This window comes from Vulpes lagopus, chromosome 5 (assembly GCF_018345385.1).
Source record: "Vulpes lagopus strain Blue_001 chromosome 5, ASM1834538v1, whole genome shotgun sequence".
NCBI classification, from domain to species: Eukaryota; Metazoa; Chordata; class Mammalia; order Carnivora; family Canidae; genus Vulpes; species Vulpes lagopus.
In genome coordinates this window covers 61067563-61087566 of record NC_054828.1, presented here as the reverse complement: position 1 = coordinate 61087566, position 20004 = coordinate 61067563, and the positions used below count along the sequence as shown (strand labels likewise).

General features: G+C 42.2%; 1 protein-coding gene across 1 annotated transcript in view; it reads left to right on the top strand.

The window, feature by feature from the left end:
• Positions 1 to 19708, top strand: part of HMGA2 (high mobility group AT-hook 2) — a 141880-nt gene extending 122172 nt beyond the window's left edge. Inside the window, exons 4-5 of the mRNA XM_041756076.1 lie at positions 7003 to 7035; positions 19366 to 19708. Coding sequence (XP_041612010.1) covers positions 7003 to 7035; positions 19366 to 19413 — 81 coding nt within the window. The 3' untranslated portion in view covers positions 19414 to 19708. The remainder of the gene's footprint in view (positions 1 to 7002; positions 7036 to 19365) is intronic.
• The last annotated feature ends 296 nt before the right edge of the window (positions 19709 to 20004 follow it).

Genomic DNA, 20004 nt, shown 5'->3' with positions numbered 1-20004 from the left:
TGCAATAGAGATGGGATTTGTTTAGCTATAGCTGTGTCTCATCCTCACAGTGTCCCATCAGCATTTGATCTGAAATAAATTCTTCCAACTTTAGACACACCATATTCCTATCTAATTACCCCTCCAAAAAAAACATTCTTAGGTAAATAAAGTAATTTTGGATCACTTGGTATTAGAAAATACCCTGAATTCCACTCCCCTACAGTGGTGTCAACAACTGGAAGTTGAGCATTTTACAGTAGAAGTTACATTTTTCCATTTAGAGCTCTCCTGGGCAGCCACCAAGAATTGTTACAGACAAATTGTTCTAGCCGTTCAGTTTCAGCGAAGAGGTGGAGTTCAGAAGGGCTTGTGTGGATATGAGAGGTTAGCTAGATGATCACAAAAACAACCATGATGTACTAGAAGAAAAGCTGCAGAATAAATGAGAAAACTGGAACATCACACCTGGTATAAGCAAATCCCTTCTTTCACCAGAGAGTGAGGAGGACTTTGTCAAAATAAGTGTCAGGGTTAGGAGCCAGGGTGGAGTAGCATGGGAAACTGAGTGCAGGATCTAGGTGCACAGAAAGTATAAAAATCCATAGGACTTCTGGGCTACCAAAGCCTAATGACAAACTACAAAAATTATAAGGTGAATGGTCATCTTACCCTGATTTTATTAGGCTAAACTACATGAAATTGTTGCTGTCTTCCTGGGTTTGACAAACACATATCCAAGTTCATATGGTTCAACCTAACAGTGCAAGTCCTGCTGAGTAAAAGGGAATGATGCTCTGTCTCCACCTGTCCTGGTGATACGGGTCTGATGGAAGATTTGCACCTATAGATCAGAGACCTTTACGTAACCTTCTCTGGAGCTCTGGTGTTCCTCTGAGGGGTCCCAGGGCCATCCTTGGAGGGCAGGGAATGGGTTGGAGTGGAAGTCATGTGAATGAGGCACTGCCATTCCTGTCAGAAGTGTACAATTTTGCCTACTTTGTTGTGGGATTCCACCTAACATCTGATTTGGAAAAGGAGAGGGAAAGGTTCTTATGCTTTTTAAAAAATGGTTCAAAACCTGTAGAGCATGTTCATTTTGTTAGAGGAACCCAAATATAAATCTTGACTTCTGGAATATTGGAGTTTTAAAACTGTAAATCCAGAGGATCATGAGCAAGTGTGTTGATTACATCATTTCATGAAAGGCAGGAAAGACTTTTCATTCTTGATGTTGGGAATCTCCCTCCAGTTCAGCTAATGTCATAGGCAAAAAAATACATTCAAAACAGCACTGTGAAATTTCAGAGAGTGAAAAGCATATTTCTCAGCACATAAATGAAAATGAATCTTGGCAAATGGTTATATACAGAAAGAAAGGTCATCTTTTTGCCTTTAAACTATTTGGGACAAAGGGTAAAAAGGAGTGTTGTTCAAAACACAAATAAAGAAAAAACCCCTCCCCTAAGGATGTACGCCACATGACATGAAGCTGCTGCTGGCCTTCGTGGTTCATGGCTGTGTTCGAAGTGTTTATGTAGAAACTGGACAATGGCTTGTGTAGAATCTGGGCTGTGTCTACTTATTGAATTTGTTTGGTACTTTTTATGACAAATAACCAATTAATTTAGTCCAAAAAGCAGTTGAGGTAGTTGAGCAGTAGGTCAATTTATTTAATGGAGTTTTCTCCAAATGGTAGGGATAAATTCATCAGCCAGTTCAGGCAAAATACGAAGGTGGTTGCTCTCATGTGGTTACAATTGCAGTCATAAGCCCCACTTTTTCAACGAGCTGACTTAGGCATAAAGGACCCTGGGAGTCTAAAGACAAATATCTGTTCAGCAAGTGTTTTTAATATGATCCCATATTTAATTTAAAATTGTAAATAGCTGAGCTTATCTGTGAGCTGTTATTTTGGGACGTGTTAAAGTCCCCTTCGATGTAAGTCTTATTTCAAGAGAGTTTACACCGAAGGGGACTTTCATGCCTTGCAAAAGAAATGAGGGTCTTAAAATTCTTTTTTAGTAAATAGCAAAGAGATCTGTCTTACTCTATACTGCTGTAGAAATGAGAAACAATCTACCTGAAGAAAAGATTGTGCTAAGGAACAGAAGTACCTCTTGATTGAACAATCGTCTTAGGATTTTAAAGCAAAGGGGACAAAACTACCTCCCAGCGACTGGCAAAAACAAAAGATATAATTAAATTAAAAATCTGCTGCTTACCTGAAACCAAAAGACCCAATCTCCACAGAGATCTGAATGAAGGGGTATTTTCTTTCAGAGGTCAACTTAAGACTCTTTACATAAGGATCATCCTTACTTTATGGCACATTGTACCTCATTTTTTAAAAAATTAAGTTAGTAAGCCCGATTCCAGCCTCATTTCATTTAGTGTTTAGCTTAGTACTAAAAATGAGCTACTAATGTCTCGGCCCTTTGTTATGAAGGATTTTCTTTCAATGCCTACCAGAAGGGTGGATTAGCTGTCTAAGTATCCCCTTTAAATACCTAGACTCCCTGGAACCATAATTTGGATTCTCAGGAGGGCTGGGGAACCCCTTAATTATTCTGAAATAGGTGGTGCAGCAGGCCGTTTCCTACACGAGTGCCATTCTGCAAAATCTTGAAAACCAAAATACTCTGCGGACATTATACATTTGATAACTGTTTTCCTCTTCTTTGGAAAAATACTGGTTCACTGTACAATCTCAGAAATCTTGAAGCATGTTTTTCTCTTTTGTATCCCTTGCACTTTCTTAGCATGCTGTATCCTATGCTATGTACAAACGTTAACCATATTTATTTGGATAAAGATTGTATTTTGAATTTGGTGGAGTTAGTCCAATATAAGGAGGAGCCCGCAGAGAACCACACTTTGAAGTCCATGTGGTTAGAAAGGGCTTTTCTGCGTCTTTCTTTGATATGTTCTGTCAATGGGGTCTTTTTAGCTCTCACTGTCTTGTTTTAACATTGTATTAACCCAAAGCACTTGATCTTCAGAGTCCTTTGTTGTTGAAGGCTGGAAAGCTTGCTTTTACCTACTGCGTTGGAGATGTTTAAATGCTACAGCTGAATGAGAGATTTGCATGACAAGCTTTCTGAAAGGTTGAACTCTCTCTTAACATAAGGAACTCAAAATTTCAGTGCTCTAAGATTTTGCATGCCAAGCTGACAAGGTCCCTAAAGTGTAGGAACTCACCATGTGCATAGACTTATTAGAAACAGAGTCCTCAGAATCACCTAAATAAGCAACTTAGAGGACTTCGCGACTTGTTCAATTGAACAGTCATCATGAAATCCATGCCTTTAAAGGGGACTTCTTACCCTCCATGGTTGGCAATGAGGGAAGATTCTCCCAGTGGGAGGGAGGGGATTAGCTGGATTGGGGGGGGGGGGGTGGCTAACTCCTGTCCTCTGGCATTCACCTGTTATCGGCGGCCTCCTAAACCCGAGCTGGGCCCTGCTGAGGAAGCCATGGGCTCCTTCTGGCCGAGGTGGCAGTGGGGAGTCCTGAGAGATCCCAAAGAAGAAAGCTGGAGGTGGAAGTCAAGGCCACTTTCCTCCTGAATTGGACCTGGCTTTGAATTTGACCTTTTTTGAGCGGGAGGGGGCGGGGAATGGTGAAGGAAGAAAACAGGTTTCCTCAGAGCCTTATACAGGGGATTAAAAGAAATAGAAGACTCAGCTTGTTTTAGAATTAGAAAATGATCTTAGGGGAAGTTAATTTGATTCCCTATGCCTTAGTTTCCCTGTGGGGGAAAAAATGGAAATAATAAGGCCTGGATCCTCCTGGTCACCAAGGGGCAGCTGTTAAAATAATAGAAAGGGGGGACACCTGGGTGCCTCAGCGGTTGAGCATCTGCCTTTGGCTCAGGGCATGATCCTGGGGTCCCGGGATCGAGTCCCGCATCAAGTTCCCCGCACGGAACCTGGTTCTCCCTCTGCCTGTGTCTCTGCCTCTCTCTCTCTGTGTCTCTCATGAATAGATAAATAAAATCTTAAAAAAAAATAGAAAGGATTTTAGCTTCTGTATGGGAAATGCATGTGTAAAGTATTCACGTATTCAGGTGCAGGAAAATACACTGCCATCCACACTTGACGATTCATATGCATAGTTGTTCTAGATTCATATGCTCTTGTTCTAGAGATGTAGTGGCCAACCACGTATTTTGATGACAGGAATCCCAAGGGGCAACTGGTTTCAAGGTATCAGGCCTTAGTCCTAAGCCAGGAGATGCCTCGAGGAAGATAAGAACCTTGCAGTCAGTTTGGTGTCCCAGAAGATTTCCAGACTAGAGTTTGTTTCCTTTCCCTTTTTTATGAATGGCTGCAGTATTATGCTTCTGTCTGCATTTCCTACCAGAGCCATTCATAAAAATAAAAACAAAACAAAATAACAACAACAGAAAACTTTCTCGCACTGCCTGGAGCCCTCGGGTGCCAGAGGCCGGGGAAACTTCCTGGCAGCCGTCACCCCAAGCAGCATTGAGAGCATTCAAGGGTCTGTTTGTTTGGTGGCCTGAAAAGTATGAAGTGCTGTGTGGAAGGGCAGCTGGTGGAAGTTCTGTGACACGGACTAGGCCGGGAGCCAGGGCTGGCAGAGGTTCAGACATTGTCTTTCCCCTCATTGAAGTGTCAGGACCTAATTCATGGAAAATCGGGTGAGCTGGCAACCCTTTCAGAGGATTTCATTGAGCCCCGCAGTGTGCAGGAGTCACATGAATGCGGGATCCTCAGCCAAAAGAGGAGGGGAACTTCTGAGCAGCCGAAACCAGTCAGCCTGCAAGAATGTGTGCGGATTGGAAACGGTTTGGGAGTCAACACGGGTACAGGTGTAACCGGCAGGAAGAAACAGAAGGAAGAAAGTGGTCTGTCCTTGCAGAGGACTCTTGAGACGCATGCTCTCTTAGCACACCCCTTTGAACCCCAAGAGTTAAGAGGTCCCAATCATCCTGGGGTGAGTTCCACCTGGAGAAAGTATCCTCTTGAGATCAGGGCTTTTAGGATGTCATGTCTCCTGCGATTGAAGATCGAGGGGGAGAACTTTTTTCTTTTAGGTGAGCCAAAGTATTTTGCCATTAAAAAAAAAAATGTTTATCTTGTTCTTCTAAAAAAAAAAAAGAGCTCTGATGATTTTTCATCTAACATATTTATTAGTACACCAGCAACAGGACAATCACACCATCACAGAAATTCTGAGAGGAAGGAAAACGAATGGGAGCTCTACACCCCATGGTTTTAGTGAATTTGCCCTAACTTCTGTAATTCGGGAGAACGGTAGCGATTTTATTTTATTTTTTCACTCGTGCCACAAAAGCATGTCCCTGTCCACATCCGAGTGGCTCAGTTGTGTCTGTAAATCCTAGTGATGTGTAGATAGAAGAAGTAAGGCTTCTATTCAGACATGAGAGTGAGTACTGGGAGTAATCAATCAAAAAGCTTAGGATTCAGATGCTACTTTTACCAAGAAAGAATAACTTAAATATCTTTCAAATACTCTAATTATTGGAAAATTAATTTAGTCTGGGTAGAAAAAAAGCTTCCCTCAGATGTTTTACTCAAAAACAAATTCTGCTCTTCATACATAATTTAGGAGCTATAGATATAAATATAACAAATTAGTCTGGAAATGAAACCATCAGGAAAGTGAACAAACCACAGAATGGGAGAAGACATTTGCAAATCATATTCTGATGACCCTCATATCCAGAACATGTAAAGAGCTCTTACAACTCAATAATGAAAAGACAAACTTTGACGTGGGCAAGAGATTTGAGTAGTATTTCTCTATAGATGGTCTACAAATTGCCAATAAGCCCATGAAAAGATGTTCAACATCATTTGTCATTAGGGACAATCAAATCAAAACCACAGTGACATTGAACTTCACACCCAGTAGGATGTTTATAATTAAAAAGACAGGCAATAGCAAATGTTGACAAGTATGTGAAGGAATTGGGACCATCACCCATTGCTGGTGGGAATGCAAAATGGTGCAGCTGCTTTGAAAAACTGTCTGGTGGCTCCTCATGAAGTTGTTAACATAGAGTTTACCTGTATGACCCAGAAATTTCACTCCAAGCTATCTACCCAAGCAAAATGAAAACATGTCTCCATTAAAACTTACGTACGAATGTCCGTCGCATTGTTCGTGATAGCCAAATGGTGGAGACATCCCAAATGTCCATCCCCTGAAGGGTGATAAACAAAATGTGGTATGTCCATACGATGGAATGTTACTCAGTCGTAAAGAGGGATGAAGTACCGTTGGGTGCTACCACACGGATGACCCTGGAAAACATGATGCTGAGTAAAAGAAGCCAGACACAAAAGACCATATATTGTATAATTCCATTTACCTAAAGTTTCCAGAATAGGCCAGTTTGTGGAGGCAGAAAGCTGAGACGTTGATTAGGGATGGGAGAGTTACCAGGACCGCGGGAGGGAATAGGGAGCAGTTGATAATGGGTATGGGGTATTTTTTTGAGAGGAGGTGAAAATGTTCTAAAACTGGATCTTGGGGATCCCTGGGTGGTTCAGGGATTTAACGCCTGCCTTTGGCCCAGGACGTGATCCTGGAGTCCCGGGATCGAGTCCCATGTCGGGCTCCCTGCATGGAGCCTGCTTCTCCCTCTGTCTGTGTCTCTCCTCTCTCTCTCTCTCTCTCTGTGTCTCTCATGAATAAATAAATAAAATCTTTTAAAAAAATAAAATAAAATAAAACTAGATCTTGATGGTGATTGTAGAACTCTCTGAAGACGCTAAAGAAACTTTGAATTACACACCTTATGGGCGAATTTTATGGTATGTAAATTGTGTCTCAAGAAAGCTGAGTGTTTTTAAACAAAATGCTAACAAATTAGACCCTTCCACTCCTCAAGTGAATCTGATTTTCAAACCAATTTTTTATCTTTACTTTGCAGACAAGTGTCTATATCTAAAACATACATACTTAGTTATTTTTATTATGTATATTTCCTTTTAAAATATAACGGTTCCTTTTTGTTTGTTTCTTTCTCAGCCACAACAAGTCGTTCAGAAGAAGCCTGCTCAGGTAAGAGATGATCATTATGATTTTTTTCCTCCCAATTAATATTTTACTACTACTTTTTAGTAGAGTAAAAAAGATACGACCCCAAATTAAATTTTTATTTAGTATTTTTCTACTTTTGGTTATGTCAGTATCACAGTATTCTTACACATTTGTTGTGTCCTTTAGACAAAGCCAAGAATACATAGATTGTGTCACTAAAAACCCTGGGGGCGGGGCACCTGGCTGGCTCAGTCAGTACCCATGTTGGTTGTAGAGATTACTTAAAAATAAAAATCTTAAAAAAAAAAAAAAAACCTAGAATACCAAAGCTTGAAGTGTACAAAGCAAATATAAATACTTTGAAAAGTAAAATCTTTATTTCAGTGCCTCATATAAAACAAACATTTAGTAATTTTATCATGTTTTTTGTTAACTCTTAAACATCAAATTTTGTCCTTTCCTTTTATTGATCCATATTACACTGACTTGAAACAGGGCTTACTAGCTGAAAAATATATTGTGATTCATGACAGGAGACATATTCTGTTCATTTCATTATTCCATAACTTTTGATAATCCCAAAGAAGGCAGAGGAACTGGGAAATTAAGTTACACCAATTTTGCAGATTGATGAATCCTCAAGTCCTCCCTCATTGGCTTGGATCACATTTTCTGAAGTCTTGGCAGCATCAAAATTAGGAACCAGTTTTACTTCTCTTATTCTTTTTTTTTTTAAGATTTTATTTATTTATTCATCAGAGACACACACACACAGAGAGAGAAACAGAGACACAGACAGATGGAGAAGCAGGCTCCAGTCAGGGAGCCCGATGTGGGACTCGATCCCGGGACTCCAGGATCACGCCCTGGGCCAAAGGAAGGCGCTAAACTGCTGAGCCACCCAGGAATCCCCTACTTCTCTATTCTTTATGCCTGATGTGCCTTGTCCTAAATGTAGTTGATACATAAAAACATAAGAATCATATTTATTGAGGAAATACATCTTGAAGGAAAAAAGTCTGAAGAATAAATTAACCATGATTGCCAAGTATGTGAGCTGATATTAAAATATAAGAATGTCCCACTCTTCTCCCCTTCTGGTTTTAAAAAGATGCCCACGAGGGGGTTCCTGGGTGGGGCAGTCAGTTGAGCGTCTGACTCTTAGTTTCCACGTGGGTAGTGATCTCAGGGTCATGGGATTGAGCCCTGTGTTGGGCTCCGCACTCAGTACAGAGTCTGCTTGAGATTCTCTCTCCCTCTGCCCCTCCCCCCCTAAAATAAATAAATAAATTATAAAAAAGATATGCCCAGGAGATCTGAGTATTTCACGCAGAACCTGCTGAAGTAAGTTGTTCCCCAGTGTCATGGGTTACAGAGTTCTGTTCGTTGTAGTAGATCTCTTTCATATAATTTAAAATATCGATGGGATCTTTTCCCTAGAGGTCTCTACAAAGTGTACTTTCCACCCTGTTCTCTTGGGACAGTGGTGGCTTGCCTGGGGAAGACCATCCAAGTAATCCTATGTGTCTACTATGCTTTACGAATGCTGCTTGAAAGGGAATTGAAGCTTATAACCACATGCAAGCATATAGGGGAAATGTGTCTGAATAATTACATGTTGTTTTAAGTAAAATAAGAGAGTTAATGTGAAAAAAAAATTCTCACGGCTGCCCCCATTCCTATAAGCCAAGAGTGATAAGGAGTACTAAAAATAAATGTCCAGTGTTTGACTGGTTGTAGACAATATTTAAACAAAACAAAATATAAATTAAAATGATATTTTAACTAGGTGATTCCAAATGTATTTAGCCTCTCATCTTTCATCAGTAAGAACATCAAGAGAACGTAAATTTAAAAGTCAGTGCCGGGACGTCTGGGTGGCTAAGCAGTTGAGCGTCTGCCTTCAGCCCAGGGTGTGATCCTGGAGACCCAGGATCAAGTCCCACATGGGGCTCCCCGTGTGGAGCCTGCTTCTCCCCGTGCCTGTGTCTCTGCCTCTCTCTCTGTGTCTCTCATGAATAAATAAATAAAATCTTTTTAAAAAATAAATAAATAAAAATAAAAGTCAGTGGCTTTGGGTCAAAGGATACTGCAGTGTTCACTGTTGCATCCCTGGCTATGAACAATAGATGAATAACCTTATGTGGTCTGCTAATGACATTGACTCAGTCTCTGTTCTTGGCGTTGTAAGGGAAGATGAGGCAAACAAATTCCCAGATTGCATCTGGGAAATGTATGATCTAGTTGAGGTTCTTTTTTTTTTTTTAATTTTTTTTCCTAGTTGAGGTTCTTAACCTTGACTGCATATTAGAATAACCTAGACATTATAAACATATATAATATATAATATATATCATCATATATATATTTATGTGGTTATTATATATATCCATATGAAATATATATATATATGTGTATATGTGTATTTATCACATGTTGTATATTACCCCTGAACCCTGCCCAGTAGCATGTAAGGAGCCGGCCCTTGTGAACCACTTGTAAGCATCTCTTTCAAATTGTGTGTTCGGTGATGTCAAGTAGGGTAGCTTAAAATTCACTATGGTGTGGGCCTTTAAGGCATGAAAATTGACAACTATTACAAATCAGAACCCTCTTTTTCCTGGGGAGCAAGTTTACCTACACACTACTGACCCCACCCTTCTGTGATTCTGACTATTTGGTCTGAAGACCCAAGCGTCAGTATTTTTTATGAACTCTCCTAGTGACTCTAATGTGTAACCAGCCAGGGCTGAAGACGATACTCGGCGAACATGCATTAGAAGACATTTGAACATTTGTTGAACAAATGACCACGGACTATCAGTGTGTAAGAGGAACAGAGGGGATGCAGATGGATGAGTGGAATGCCATGTGTTACTTAAGGGCATAATTCCTGGAAGACTTTTTTTTTAAGATTTATTTATTTATTTGAGAGAGAGAAGGAGAGAGTACACTCGAGTGTGTGAGCTGGGGAAAGGGGCAAGGGAGAGGGAGAAGCAGACCCCCCACTAAGCACGGAGCCCCACATGGGGCTGGATCCCAAGACCCTGAGATCATGACCTGAGCTGAAATCAAGAGTGGGCCGCTCAACCCACTGAGCCACCCAGGCGCCCCTGGAAGCCTTTTGATTTTGTTGTTTAGTGGCAGAGGGGACAATGGAGATGTAAATTAGCGAAAGAAAGGAAGATGTTATCAATGAAATGAGTGGCATATGCAGAAGTAGAAAGGCAGAAACAAATAAATCATAGGTGCAGATGATCCATGTGGCCGAAACTGGTTGCAGATTGGTCAGTAATACATCAAGAAAGCATAAATTTTTTTCCCAAGAGAATCAAGACTATCAGAGAAGGCACAGATGGATTGGGTTGGCCTTCACTGATCCATCTAGCTGTCTCACAGACCCTGCTCTAGATACGCCCTCCCAAGGAGAGTTTAGAGTTAAAAAAAAGAAGAAGAAGAAGAAGAAGAAGAACATGAGCTCATTGGGCTTCCTAATCTATATTGTCTAAGGATACAGTGATGAATTATATAAACACGGGGGCTACGTGGAAGTTCATGGAGGATAATGTAAATTTAACACTACATTCAAAAGGATCTCTTCCTTTTCCATCTGTTTATTTCAAAATACCCCCAGATGGCTTTTCCATGTGGCAGTCTGGATAAACTCAGGCTCATATCCTCTCTTCATCGACAGTACTTTGAGGGGCTACATTCAGATCCTGTTTTGAGGTGGTGAAATTTTCATACAATTAAATATTTTGCATCTAAGGAAAAGGGCGCAGCAGTGTGTAAAAAGACCTAAATTTTGCTTTTTGGCCCCATCACTGGGTGAATTAATCTCTCTGTTCCCCATTAATCCACCCATGCCCTGGGATAAGGACAACATAGCCCTTTGCTCCCAAGAAAATTTTGAGAGATTCAAAATATAAGTTCCAGGGAGTATTGCTATGGTGTGACTTATTTTTTGGATGCTGGGTTTTTCGTTTCCAGAGGTTTATACTCTCAAAAATCCTGGAATTCTCACTCGCTCAAAGCGACTATCTTTTTTACCTCCCGTGTTTTCACTGTACTTTTTAAAAAAAAGGTTGTTTTAACTAAGGAGGAAATGTTACCGTAATGGCTACATCCTCTCATTAGGACTAAAACAGTCAGAATCACTTCTCTTGTATGTGTGTCACATTTATATGGAATTACAAAGACTCTATTGTAAAATACCCTAATGTCATCACATTGTGAAAGCTCCCCAGAGCTTCAAGAATGCCACTTCTTGAAACTGGAATACAAAGCAGCAAAATTCATTCTGAGGAGACAAGTCTAGAATTATGATAAGTCTCAAAATCCCAGTATATGTTTATGTATATAAATACATGTGTCCAATTGAAGAATAAAAATGTAAGGGAAGCCCTACCACAGGGGGTTGTGTTTATGAAGCCCACCAGGTGCCATCAGCTAGAGACCTCAAGTGTGTCCCACGTCCTAATGGAAAAGTTAATGGTCTCTTAAAAATCTAGAGGGGAAAAATCAGCAATATTCACATTAATCTTTTAAATTATAAGAATAGCAAAAACGAAGCATAGTGGGGGGGCGCTCTACTATATTTTCATTGAAAATGAAGAATCAAGCAATAAATAGAAATTAGCTAATACGTTAGTTCTTTAGCAAAGTGAAGCCCTTGACTTCTCAACCACATGGATCACATCCTTAACTCTAGTAGGAAACAGTGGTAGGATTTGTTGTCATTGTTATTTTCATAAGATAACACCACAGAAGTATCCGGTTATTATTATTGACAGAGGGAGTGTTGTTCCTCAAGTTTTTATTTTGATAGGAATAAACCCCATGCCATCTCAAACTTCTAAAAAGTTTTTGCTGGGTCGTCAGATATCTTCTCGCGTTCCCTGATTTCCTTCTTTTAAGGCCTTAAGCAGACATCAGAAGTGACTCCTGCTCTTTAATTCGGACTTTTTTTTTCTCACCTGAGTCCTACCCAAAGGGAAAACAGGTTTTAAAAAATCCTGATAGTTCTCCTTAACTTTCAACCCAAAGTCCTCATTGTTGTGCTGCCCTGGCAAGCTCCACCTCCAGCAAGGAACACAGGTATAAACTTGCTCCTTTTCAGTTTCCCAGGGAGAGGCTTGGAAAGTTCTCTGATGCTGGAAGAGTGGAAACAACGCTTTCTGTTTGAAAGTAGAGTTTTTACTTGCGAGTAACATCTTCTGTGGGAGGTGTGTACCTGGGCAAAGAACTCTCAGTAAGCTCAGTTATCGTGGGATTTTTTCCCTTCTTAAAAAAAGAAGAAGAAGAAGAAAGGTTGAATGTTTTTACAGGGACTTCAAGGGCCGTTTTAAGGATGTTTATATTTCAGACAACCTAAACATTGTTTGAGCAAAATGAGAGATTTCATTTTGGGACAAGCAAGTTGATGGATTGCAGTCAGCATCTTGTTCTTCCAAAAGGCGTTTTTACTGGGGGCTCTGGGTCTAGACACACAAAGGAGAAAGGAGGAGGGAGTCAGAGGGGAGAGCGTTCTCAATCTAAAAGACTCTCTCGTCTTTTAAATGGTACCTCGGCCAATGCAGTAAATAGTTCCTAATAAATCAGACTTGCAAATAGTCACTCTTCTACTCACTCAGGGAACACCATGATTTATGCTGCCTAAGTCATAAAGAGTACTGATTTCTTTTTATTTTCCCACTTATGCTCCTTCAAGCTGGTAAAAACATTTTGTGGGCCAGTAAATGTTTGGTACCAACTGGCAAAACGTGAAGAATTCTATCAAAGCCCCGCCAGAGTGGCACTGTTTTGTTGTATATGCAATACTTTTTGACTTAACCCCTGACCTGTGACATTGCAGAGGTCAAGGGAAAAGGAGAGAGCACAGTAGAAGCCAACGTTTAACCCTTACAGTAAAGTGGCTCAAGGATATAATAGCATGGGGGTAGAGCAAGGAAACCTATCAAAATGATTATTAACCATAAACCTACAAAGTACTTAGTTTGGCTCACCCTTGTAATAAAGGAATATGGGCAGGGTCAAGTAAGCTGGGTCTTGGCAGGGAATGTCTCAGAGAAATGACAAACTTCTAACAGAAGTAAAAGAACATCACTCAATTTGGGGCAATATGTAAACCTACCCAAGGCAAAATTTAGAGTTTCTGGGCTTGCCAGATTTCCTATAGGAGGTTTTTTTTTTTTTTTTTTTAATGCTTTTATCTCTTTATTCATAAGAGACACAGAGAGAGAGGCAGAGACATAGGCAGAGAGAGAAGCAGGCTGCATGCAGGAAACCCAGTGCGGGACTCGATCCTGGGACCCCAGGGTCATACCCCGAGCCGAAGGCAGACGCTCAACCGCTGAGCTACCCAGATGCTCCAATTGTAACTAGTTTTAGAACCTCGTCTTTCTAAAAAAAAAAAAAAAAAAAAAAAAATCTAAATGTTTGAATAGTAAAATGTTGCTTTGTCCAAGACACTTCCTTTACATTCAGAAAGTGTTTGCTAGACTCTCAAATGTATATTGAGAAATTATTTGTTGACCTACTAGTATGACTGATCTTTTCCTAATTTTATCCAAAAGCCCTAACTCAGGGTAATGAAAAATGTTCAGTGAAAAATGTTTGATTAAAATCCAGAAAATGGTCTCCTCCCTGGCAACAAACACAACAAATATGCAAAAACTTATACACATAGAAAAGCAAGAAAACGTCCTTTGACATAATCATTTTTTTTAAAACTGCTTTGCTGGGGGTGCCTGCGTGACACAGTCGGTTAAACGTCCGACTCTTGGTTTTGGCTCAGGTCTTGATCTCAGGGTCATGGGCATGGAGCTGAGCACGGAGCCTGCTTAAGAGTCTCTCTCTCCTTCTCCCTCGGCCCCTCTCTCGCCCTCGCTAAAAAAATAATAACAATAAAATAAAAAAGCAAATAAAAATAAAAACTACTTTGCATGAAAACAAGAACACCCCTCCACAGTTTTGGAGATGTTCAAATAAATTTCCTTCTTCTTAATGCTTCCTTCATGCAAAATCCTCTTACTACATCTTTAGCTATTTTTCAACCATGAGGCTCCTTTGGTAAGCGGTTCTCTCGGTGACATAACCCTGATGGGGTTATGGGGTGCAGATGGGACAAACAAGAGTACATTTTAGAAATCAATGAAATCTTGTTTTGTTTTCTTTTTCATTTTTATTTAATGTTTCCTTTCTCCGCAGTCTATCATTGAATCACGGGTAAAGAAATAAAGATAGAATGAGTAACTAGTTAACAATGATTATTCCATGCTATATCTTACAGGGTGTCTTACTCTTTTCTGTTGTCAAAATTTTCCCATGTGTGATGAGCACTGAGGGTTATACTATCTGTTGGCAAATTTAATTTAATTTTTTTTTAATTTCCCATTTGGTTGTCACATTTTTTTCTCACCCCCTGCTGGGGGTTAAATGGGTCACAATGAAAATATATCATGAGTCCATTAATGCCACGGTTGATGTCGGTGGTCAGCGATCTCTAGGATTAACCATCTTTCCCTTAAACATTCCTCAACACTGACTTTTTTAAGTTGGTGGTGACACATGCAAGGTAGTCCCGACACTCGTATATTTCTAGACCCATTCAGCCAAAATAAAGAAAGGATGGGGTGCAAATGCCTCAAATATCCCAACTTCTTAGGGTCTCCTGGTAAAAAATACATTTCCCTGCTGGCATTTCCACCCAGAATACCTTCCACTTGCCAGATTATCTGGTTTATATATGTTCCATTTAACATATATATATATATTTTTTTTTTTAATCTGATGTAAAGTTTTCCTAGTTGGAGGAAATAATCACTTTCCATTAAGTTAAACAGCCTCAATCCATTTTAAATTAAACTATCTGACAGAGAAACAGAAAAACTCAGCTCTGTGGTCTTGTGGATCATTTAGCCACAGATGGAACTTGAAAAATCGGTTTCTGGTTGTTGCTACTGAAGCAGAGTCCATTATTTCTGCTCTGATGGGACTGGCTGGAGATACTCAGGAACGTGAAAAACTCTTGAATGTGTCATTCCGAGGCCTTAAGGAGTTGGACATATTCAGATGACAAAAAGAATTTGTCATTAAACTATAACGACTCTTTCTAGACAACCAGGTATTTGTAGGTTTATTGGCAAGATAGCTTAAATTACAAAAGTATTTTTAGCCTGCAGCGTTCCATAATAAGAGTTACAGAATTCTTTGCAATCAAGGAGAAAAAAAAAAATGAGGATTTATTAAAGCCGACATGGTCTTCTGTGCTTTTGCACTCTTTACTACACACAGAGAGGGGGATCCTGGGGACCCAAGTCCTAAATTTTGCAAGGAGGGTATTTCCGTTTCCTGGTTCCATTTAGAATTCACTGGCCTCCCTTCCACTGCAGACCTGCTGTTTAGTCTGCATCTGAAAATTAAACCCAGAGCTTCGGCTCTCACATTAAATACTAAACTTTCCTCCCAGCACACACCCACGCTTGAGTCTGTGTGCTAAGATCTGTGATTAGACGCTTAAGATGTTTTAAAATTCCACCAGGCATTAAAGGATAAGATTGGATATTGGGCCGTCTTCTTCCTCCTTTTGAATCAACGAGCGGAAGCATACCCAAAGGTACATGCCACATGCAGGATGGAAATAAGTGCAAACTCTATTGCTAGGTTTTAGTGGCGTGTTTTTTCAAGCTTAACCAAAGCAGTGAAAGAGTTACATTTATTAAATTCCTTTTTTTTTCTTCTCATGAACGAAAGAAAAACTAAGGCGAAATGAGCGCAATTTTCCAGGAGTCATAATAAAAATAGAGCTCTCCGGCTCTGCCCGCTTTCCTCTCCTTCTCCTCGGTTTTCTTCCCCCAAAACTTGCACGCTTCACCCCGATATGGTGCAGCCTCCGTGGTCTTTGTAAAGTAGCCGCGTGAATGGCTGGGAGCTGCTCGGTGTTCAGAGGTCGTGGTGGCTGGTGCTCATAAAAATGTCACTATGCACTTCCACTTTGAAAAGTCCTTTTATCCCGCGTTCCTGCAGCCCTATTCCAGCAGTTGGCCTCCGTGACCAGACTGCTGCTGTTTGCCTTCCCACCTTGCGGCCCAGACTCTAACGAGATGTGTGTAACTCCTAGCTATGGGATTCCCATCTCCTCATTGCCTCAAAGCTGCTCTTTGGGGGGGCCAGGGGGGCCTACACGAGCTCAAAGTTCCTTTGGCCCATATGCAGCAAACGTGAAGTCATTGAAATAAATATCTCAAAGTGCAAGCTATTGTCTAGAACGGGTGGCAGTGTCTCCTAAGTCACCTAAGGGGACTGCATCTCAGGTGTCCCAACCAACTGCTCTATGGTGGAAGCAAGATTCTGGGGGAGGCCAGACCCAGCTGCTCAGCCCCTCCATCGCTTTGCAGCATAGAAGGGCCTATGTGAGGTCTGGTGAGCTGCGACGCACAGGGCAGCTGAGGATGGGGTTTCCAAGGTCATCTTTTTTCCTGACAGGGAAGGTTTCTCTTAATTATACCCATGCTTTTGTCACAGCAACCACACACATAGCAAAAGTCAAGTCACTGAAAAGGTGACAACAGAGGTTTGCAGGGGTGAGAAGTGCCACACGCCCCACCGTCATCCGCTTGGCAGCCATGCTGACCCTTGGAGGGTCGCCAGGGGAGGCCATGCCAAGAAGAGGGAATGCTCCACTGACTAGACATTGGAGCAAACCATCACTGGGAGCATGTGAGAGCCACATCACTTCCCAGAGGTAACAGACTGCGGCCCCCACCCTCTGACAGCCTAGTTACTTAACCCAGTACTGACGGCTACTAGTAGAAGAATTTCAAGGTCAGCGGAAAGATAGATTAGTAAAACAACTATCCGTGTCGTGTTAAGAACGGTTAAGTAAAGGAAACAATATGAGGGACCATCATCTTCAGCTGAGTTGTGTCGAAGGGATTTAAATAAACCACTTACATCTCGGGAGCTTCAAGAGCTCAAATCAAGCAAAGTTTCTGGGAATGTTTTGAAAAGCCGAACGCATTCCATCTACCACAAGGCCTCTGCGAGTTCATGGCCCGAAAATTCTGTTTCCTTCTGGATTTGGAAGTACTTTGGTTTCCAGATAGTATAGAAAAAAATCGAGCTGGTAGGAATTGGAATAATTACAGCCAAATCCAGAAGGTTTTCCAGCTTTGTTAGTTTGTTACCCGTAAGAGGAAGGCGTGAAATAGGCCTGGCGGCTTTTGTGCTGTGGTCCGTCTCAGAGCAGTGCCCTAGGTTCACACCTCGTGTCCTAACGAGAAGTGAGTCATCTGGGGACCCGTGAAGAGCGTATCTGCTGAACAGCTTAGTGACTTTCTGGAATTTAAATATTAAGTGAAAAGACAGGGTCAGGGGGCAGCTGAACCTTGGCTGGTCTCCCTTTCGTCTGCCTGTGGCTTTGATCATGCTACATCCTCCTTTGTGGCCGGGACTCCATGGAGAATCTCAGGGTCATGGCCTGTTGCCTATCAAGAGGTATAAACCTGCTGCTTAAGTATGTGGAGCCCTCAGTTTGAGGGTTGGGGGCAGAGGGGCAGTCGATGCATACGTTCCACATTTCCCACATAACCCGAAGCAGACTAAACAAAACCGGTGTGAAATCTCCTGACTTGGTGCTGCTGTGGTTCTATTTTTTAAGCTGTAATCCATTCGTTTGTATGTGTGTTGATTCCCAGGATTTACAGCTTTCTTGAGTCTTTGGGGCAAGGGAATGTTTGGAACCTTTTGCAAAGGGGTTTGCAGTAAGCAGTGGTCTGTGGTTAAGGCCCAGGGTAGAGAGGGTGAGCGAGGGCATGTGCGTGTGTGTGCACAGATGCGCGTGCATTCCTGTGCGTGTGCGAGGGCCCGTTCACGTGGGCCTTTTCCCCTCCCGTTTGCTGCTCTTACGCAAAAGCGTCACACATGGTAGCATTTAGGAGCTCCTTCACAGCTGAAGTGTTTCAAACACTAATGAATGGAAGTTTGGTCATATAACGCAGACAAGCTTGAAGGCATGCTTTACTGAATGGTGTACTGTGGTGACCTGGGAAAGGAAGAGAGGTATAAATTGTGTCAGTTAGCCACCCAGACAAAATGAAGCCATGTGGAAAATCAAATCTATTAAAGTATGAAGACTGTTATAAGCTGTTTTAAGCTGGCCATTCTTAAAGGGGGCTCAGTTGGCGGCAGGAGTAAATGTTTACCTCTTCCCCTAGATCTTTTTCACATGCCGTCTTACGAGACAGTGTGCAGCATTTGATAAAAATCATCCTCTCACCAACGACACTTTTATCAGAAATGTTTATTGTCTCCGCTTTACCACCCATGTCCTGAAAGGTACTGCACATTTGTTAAATAAGCAAAGGCAACGAGAACCGTGCGGCCCCAGGCAGCTTGCAGAAACTCCCAGCAAATTCCAGAGCCGCAAGGAATCAGAAGAAAGGAAAGAGAAGGAAGAATTAGATTTATAGGAAGAGGAGGCCCTGCAAAAACCTAGATATTAGATTTTCTCCGCTTGGCCTGCCCACCGCTCGGTGTTCGGTCGAGGTGGATTTAGGATTGACATTCGGCCGTGATGCCAGACTTTGCTCATTGTCTTAAAATGTGTTTTAATAAATGCAAGAATGAGGAACTGGATTTGGAAAGGAAGCTAGCGGTCCGCTCCTGCAGCCCTTTGCCAGGCGCGTCTGTGCTCGGGCTGCCTGTGCGCCCTGGCGGTGGTGTCGTGGTCCCGCCAGGCCGGGCCCAGCTCCTGGCCCTGCTCCCTCGCGACCTGGGGGGCACTGCTTGCTGGGCCTGGCCTTTTTGATTTTTTTATTTTTTGTCCATCCAACGGGAACAATAACAAAATGGTGCCCAAAAGCATCTCGTAAGCGTCACAAAGGTGCCAGCGACTCCTGCCAGCATCCGCGGGACAGGTTCACGCGTGACGCTTAAGGAAGGATTTCCCTTTCTTGCTGCACTCGTGCGCTGGGGTTCTAACCGTGGTGGTGACCGGCGTGCTCTCAGGCCCCCCCAAAAAAAAGAAGAAAAGAAAAAAAAAAAAGAAATGCATTTCTTTTTTTACTCTAGTTGGTGAGTAAGCTCACATTGGCCTGACAGTCGCTGGGCTGCGAACAATTGAATTTGCTGACCAGCCGCCATGACGTCAGGCCTTAAGTCAACAGTGGCTAACGACTGCTCTGGGAAAAAACAACACCTTGATTCCTCAATTACGGTCTGAGAAGGCCTGGGAATGAGGCCTGGCCAGTCACCCGCATCCTCCCCTGGAGGCCGCAGAGCGGGCTGTGGAAGGAGGGCCCCCCTGAGCGGCCCACGCGGTGTAATGGTTGTGCCCTCTGTGTGTTCCAGGAGGAGACTGAAGAGACATCCTCACAGGAGTCCGCGGAGGAGGATTAGGGGGCGCCCACGTTCGATTTCTACCTCAGCAGCAGTTGGATCTTTTGAAGGGAGAAGACACTGCAGTGACCACTTACTCTCTATTGCCATGGTCTTTCCACTTTCATCTGGGGGTGGGGGGGGGAGCCGGGGGGCGGGGGGGCAGGGCGGGGGGCCTGGGGGGTGGGGGAGAAATCACATAACCTTAAAAAGGACTATATTAATCACCTTCTTTGTAATCCCTTCACAGTCCCAGGTTTAGTGAAAAACTGCTGTAAACACAGGGGACACAGTTTAACAATGCAACTTTTAATTACTGTTTTCTTTTTTCTTAACCTACTAATAGTTTGTTGACCTGATAAGCAGGAGCGGGTGGGTGAGGAAAAAGACAAGCAAAAAACCCACAGACCTCCAAGCCGGGTTCACTCAGTCACTGCACTGCACACAGGCCAGGAAGTGTCACACTCGCCCGTGACGTGGGGCATTCCCGTGGGAAAGGCGCGGTGTTCAACACTGTGTACACCTCAACCACCACCCGACCCGCTCGCCCTAGTGAAGCTTCTGTTTAGAACACCAAAGATAGGACTAGATATACTACTTCTCTCTTTTTCG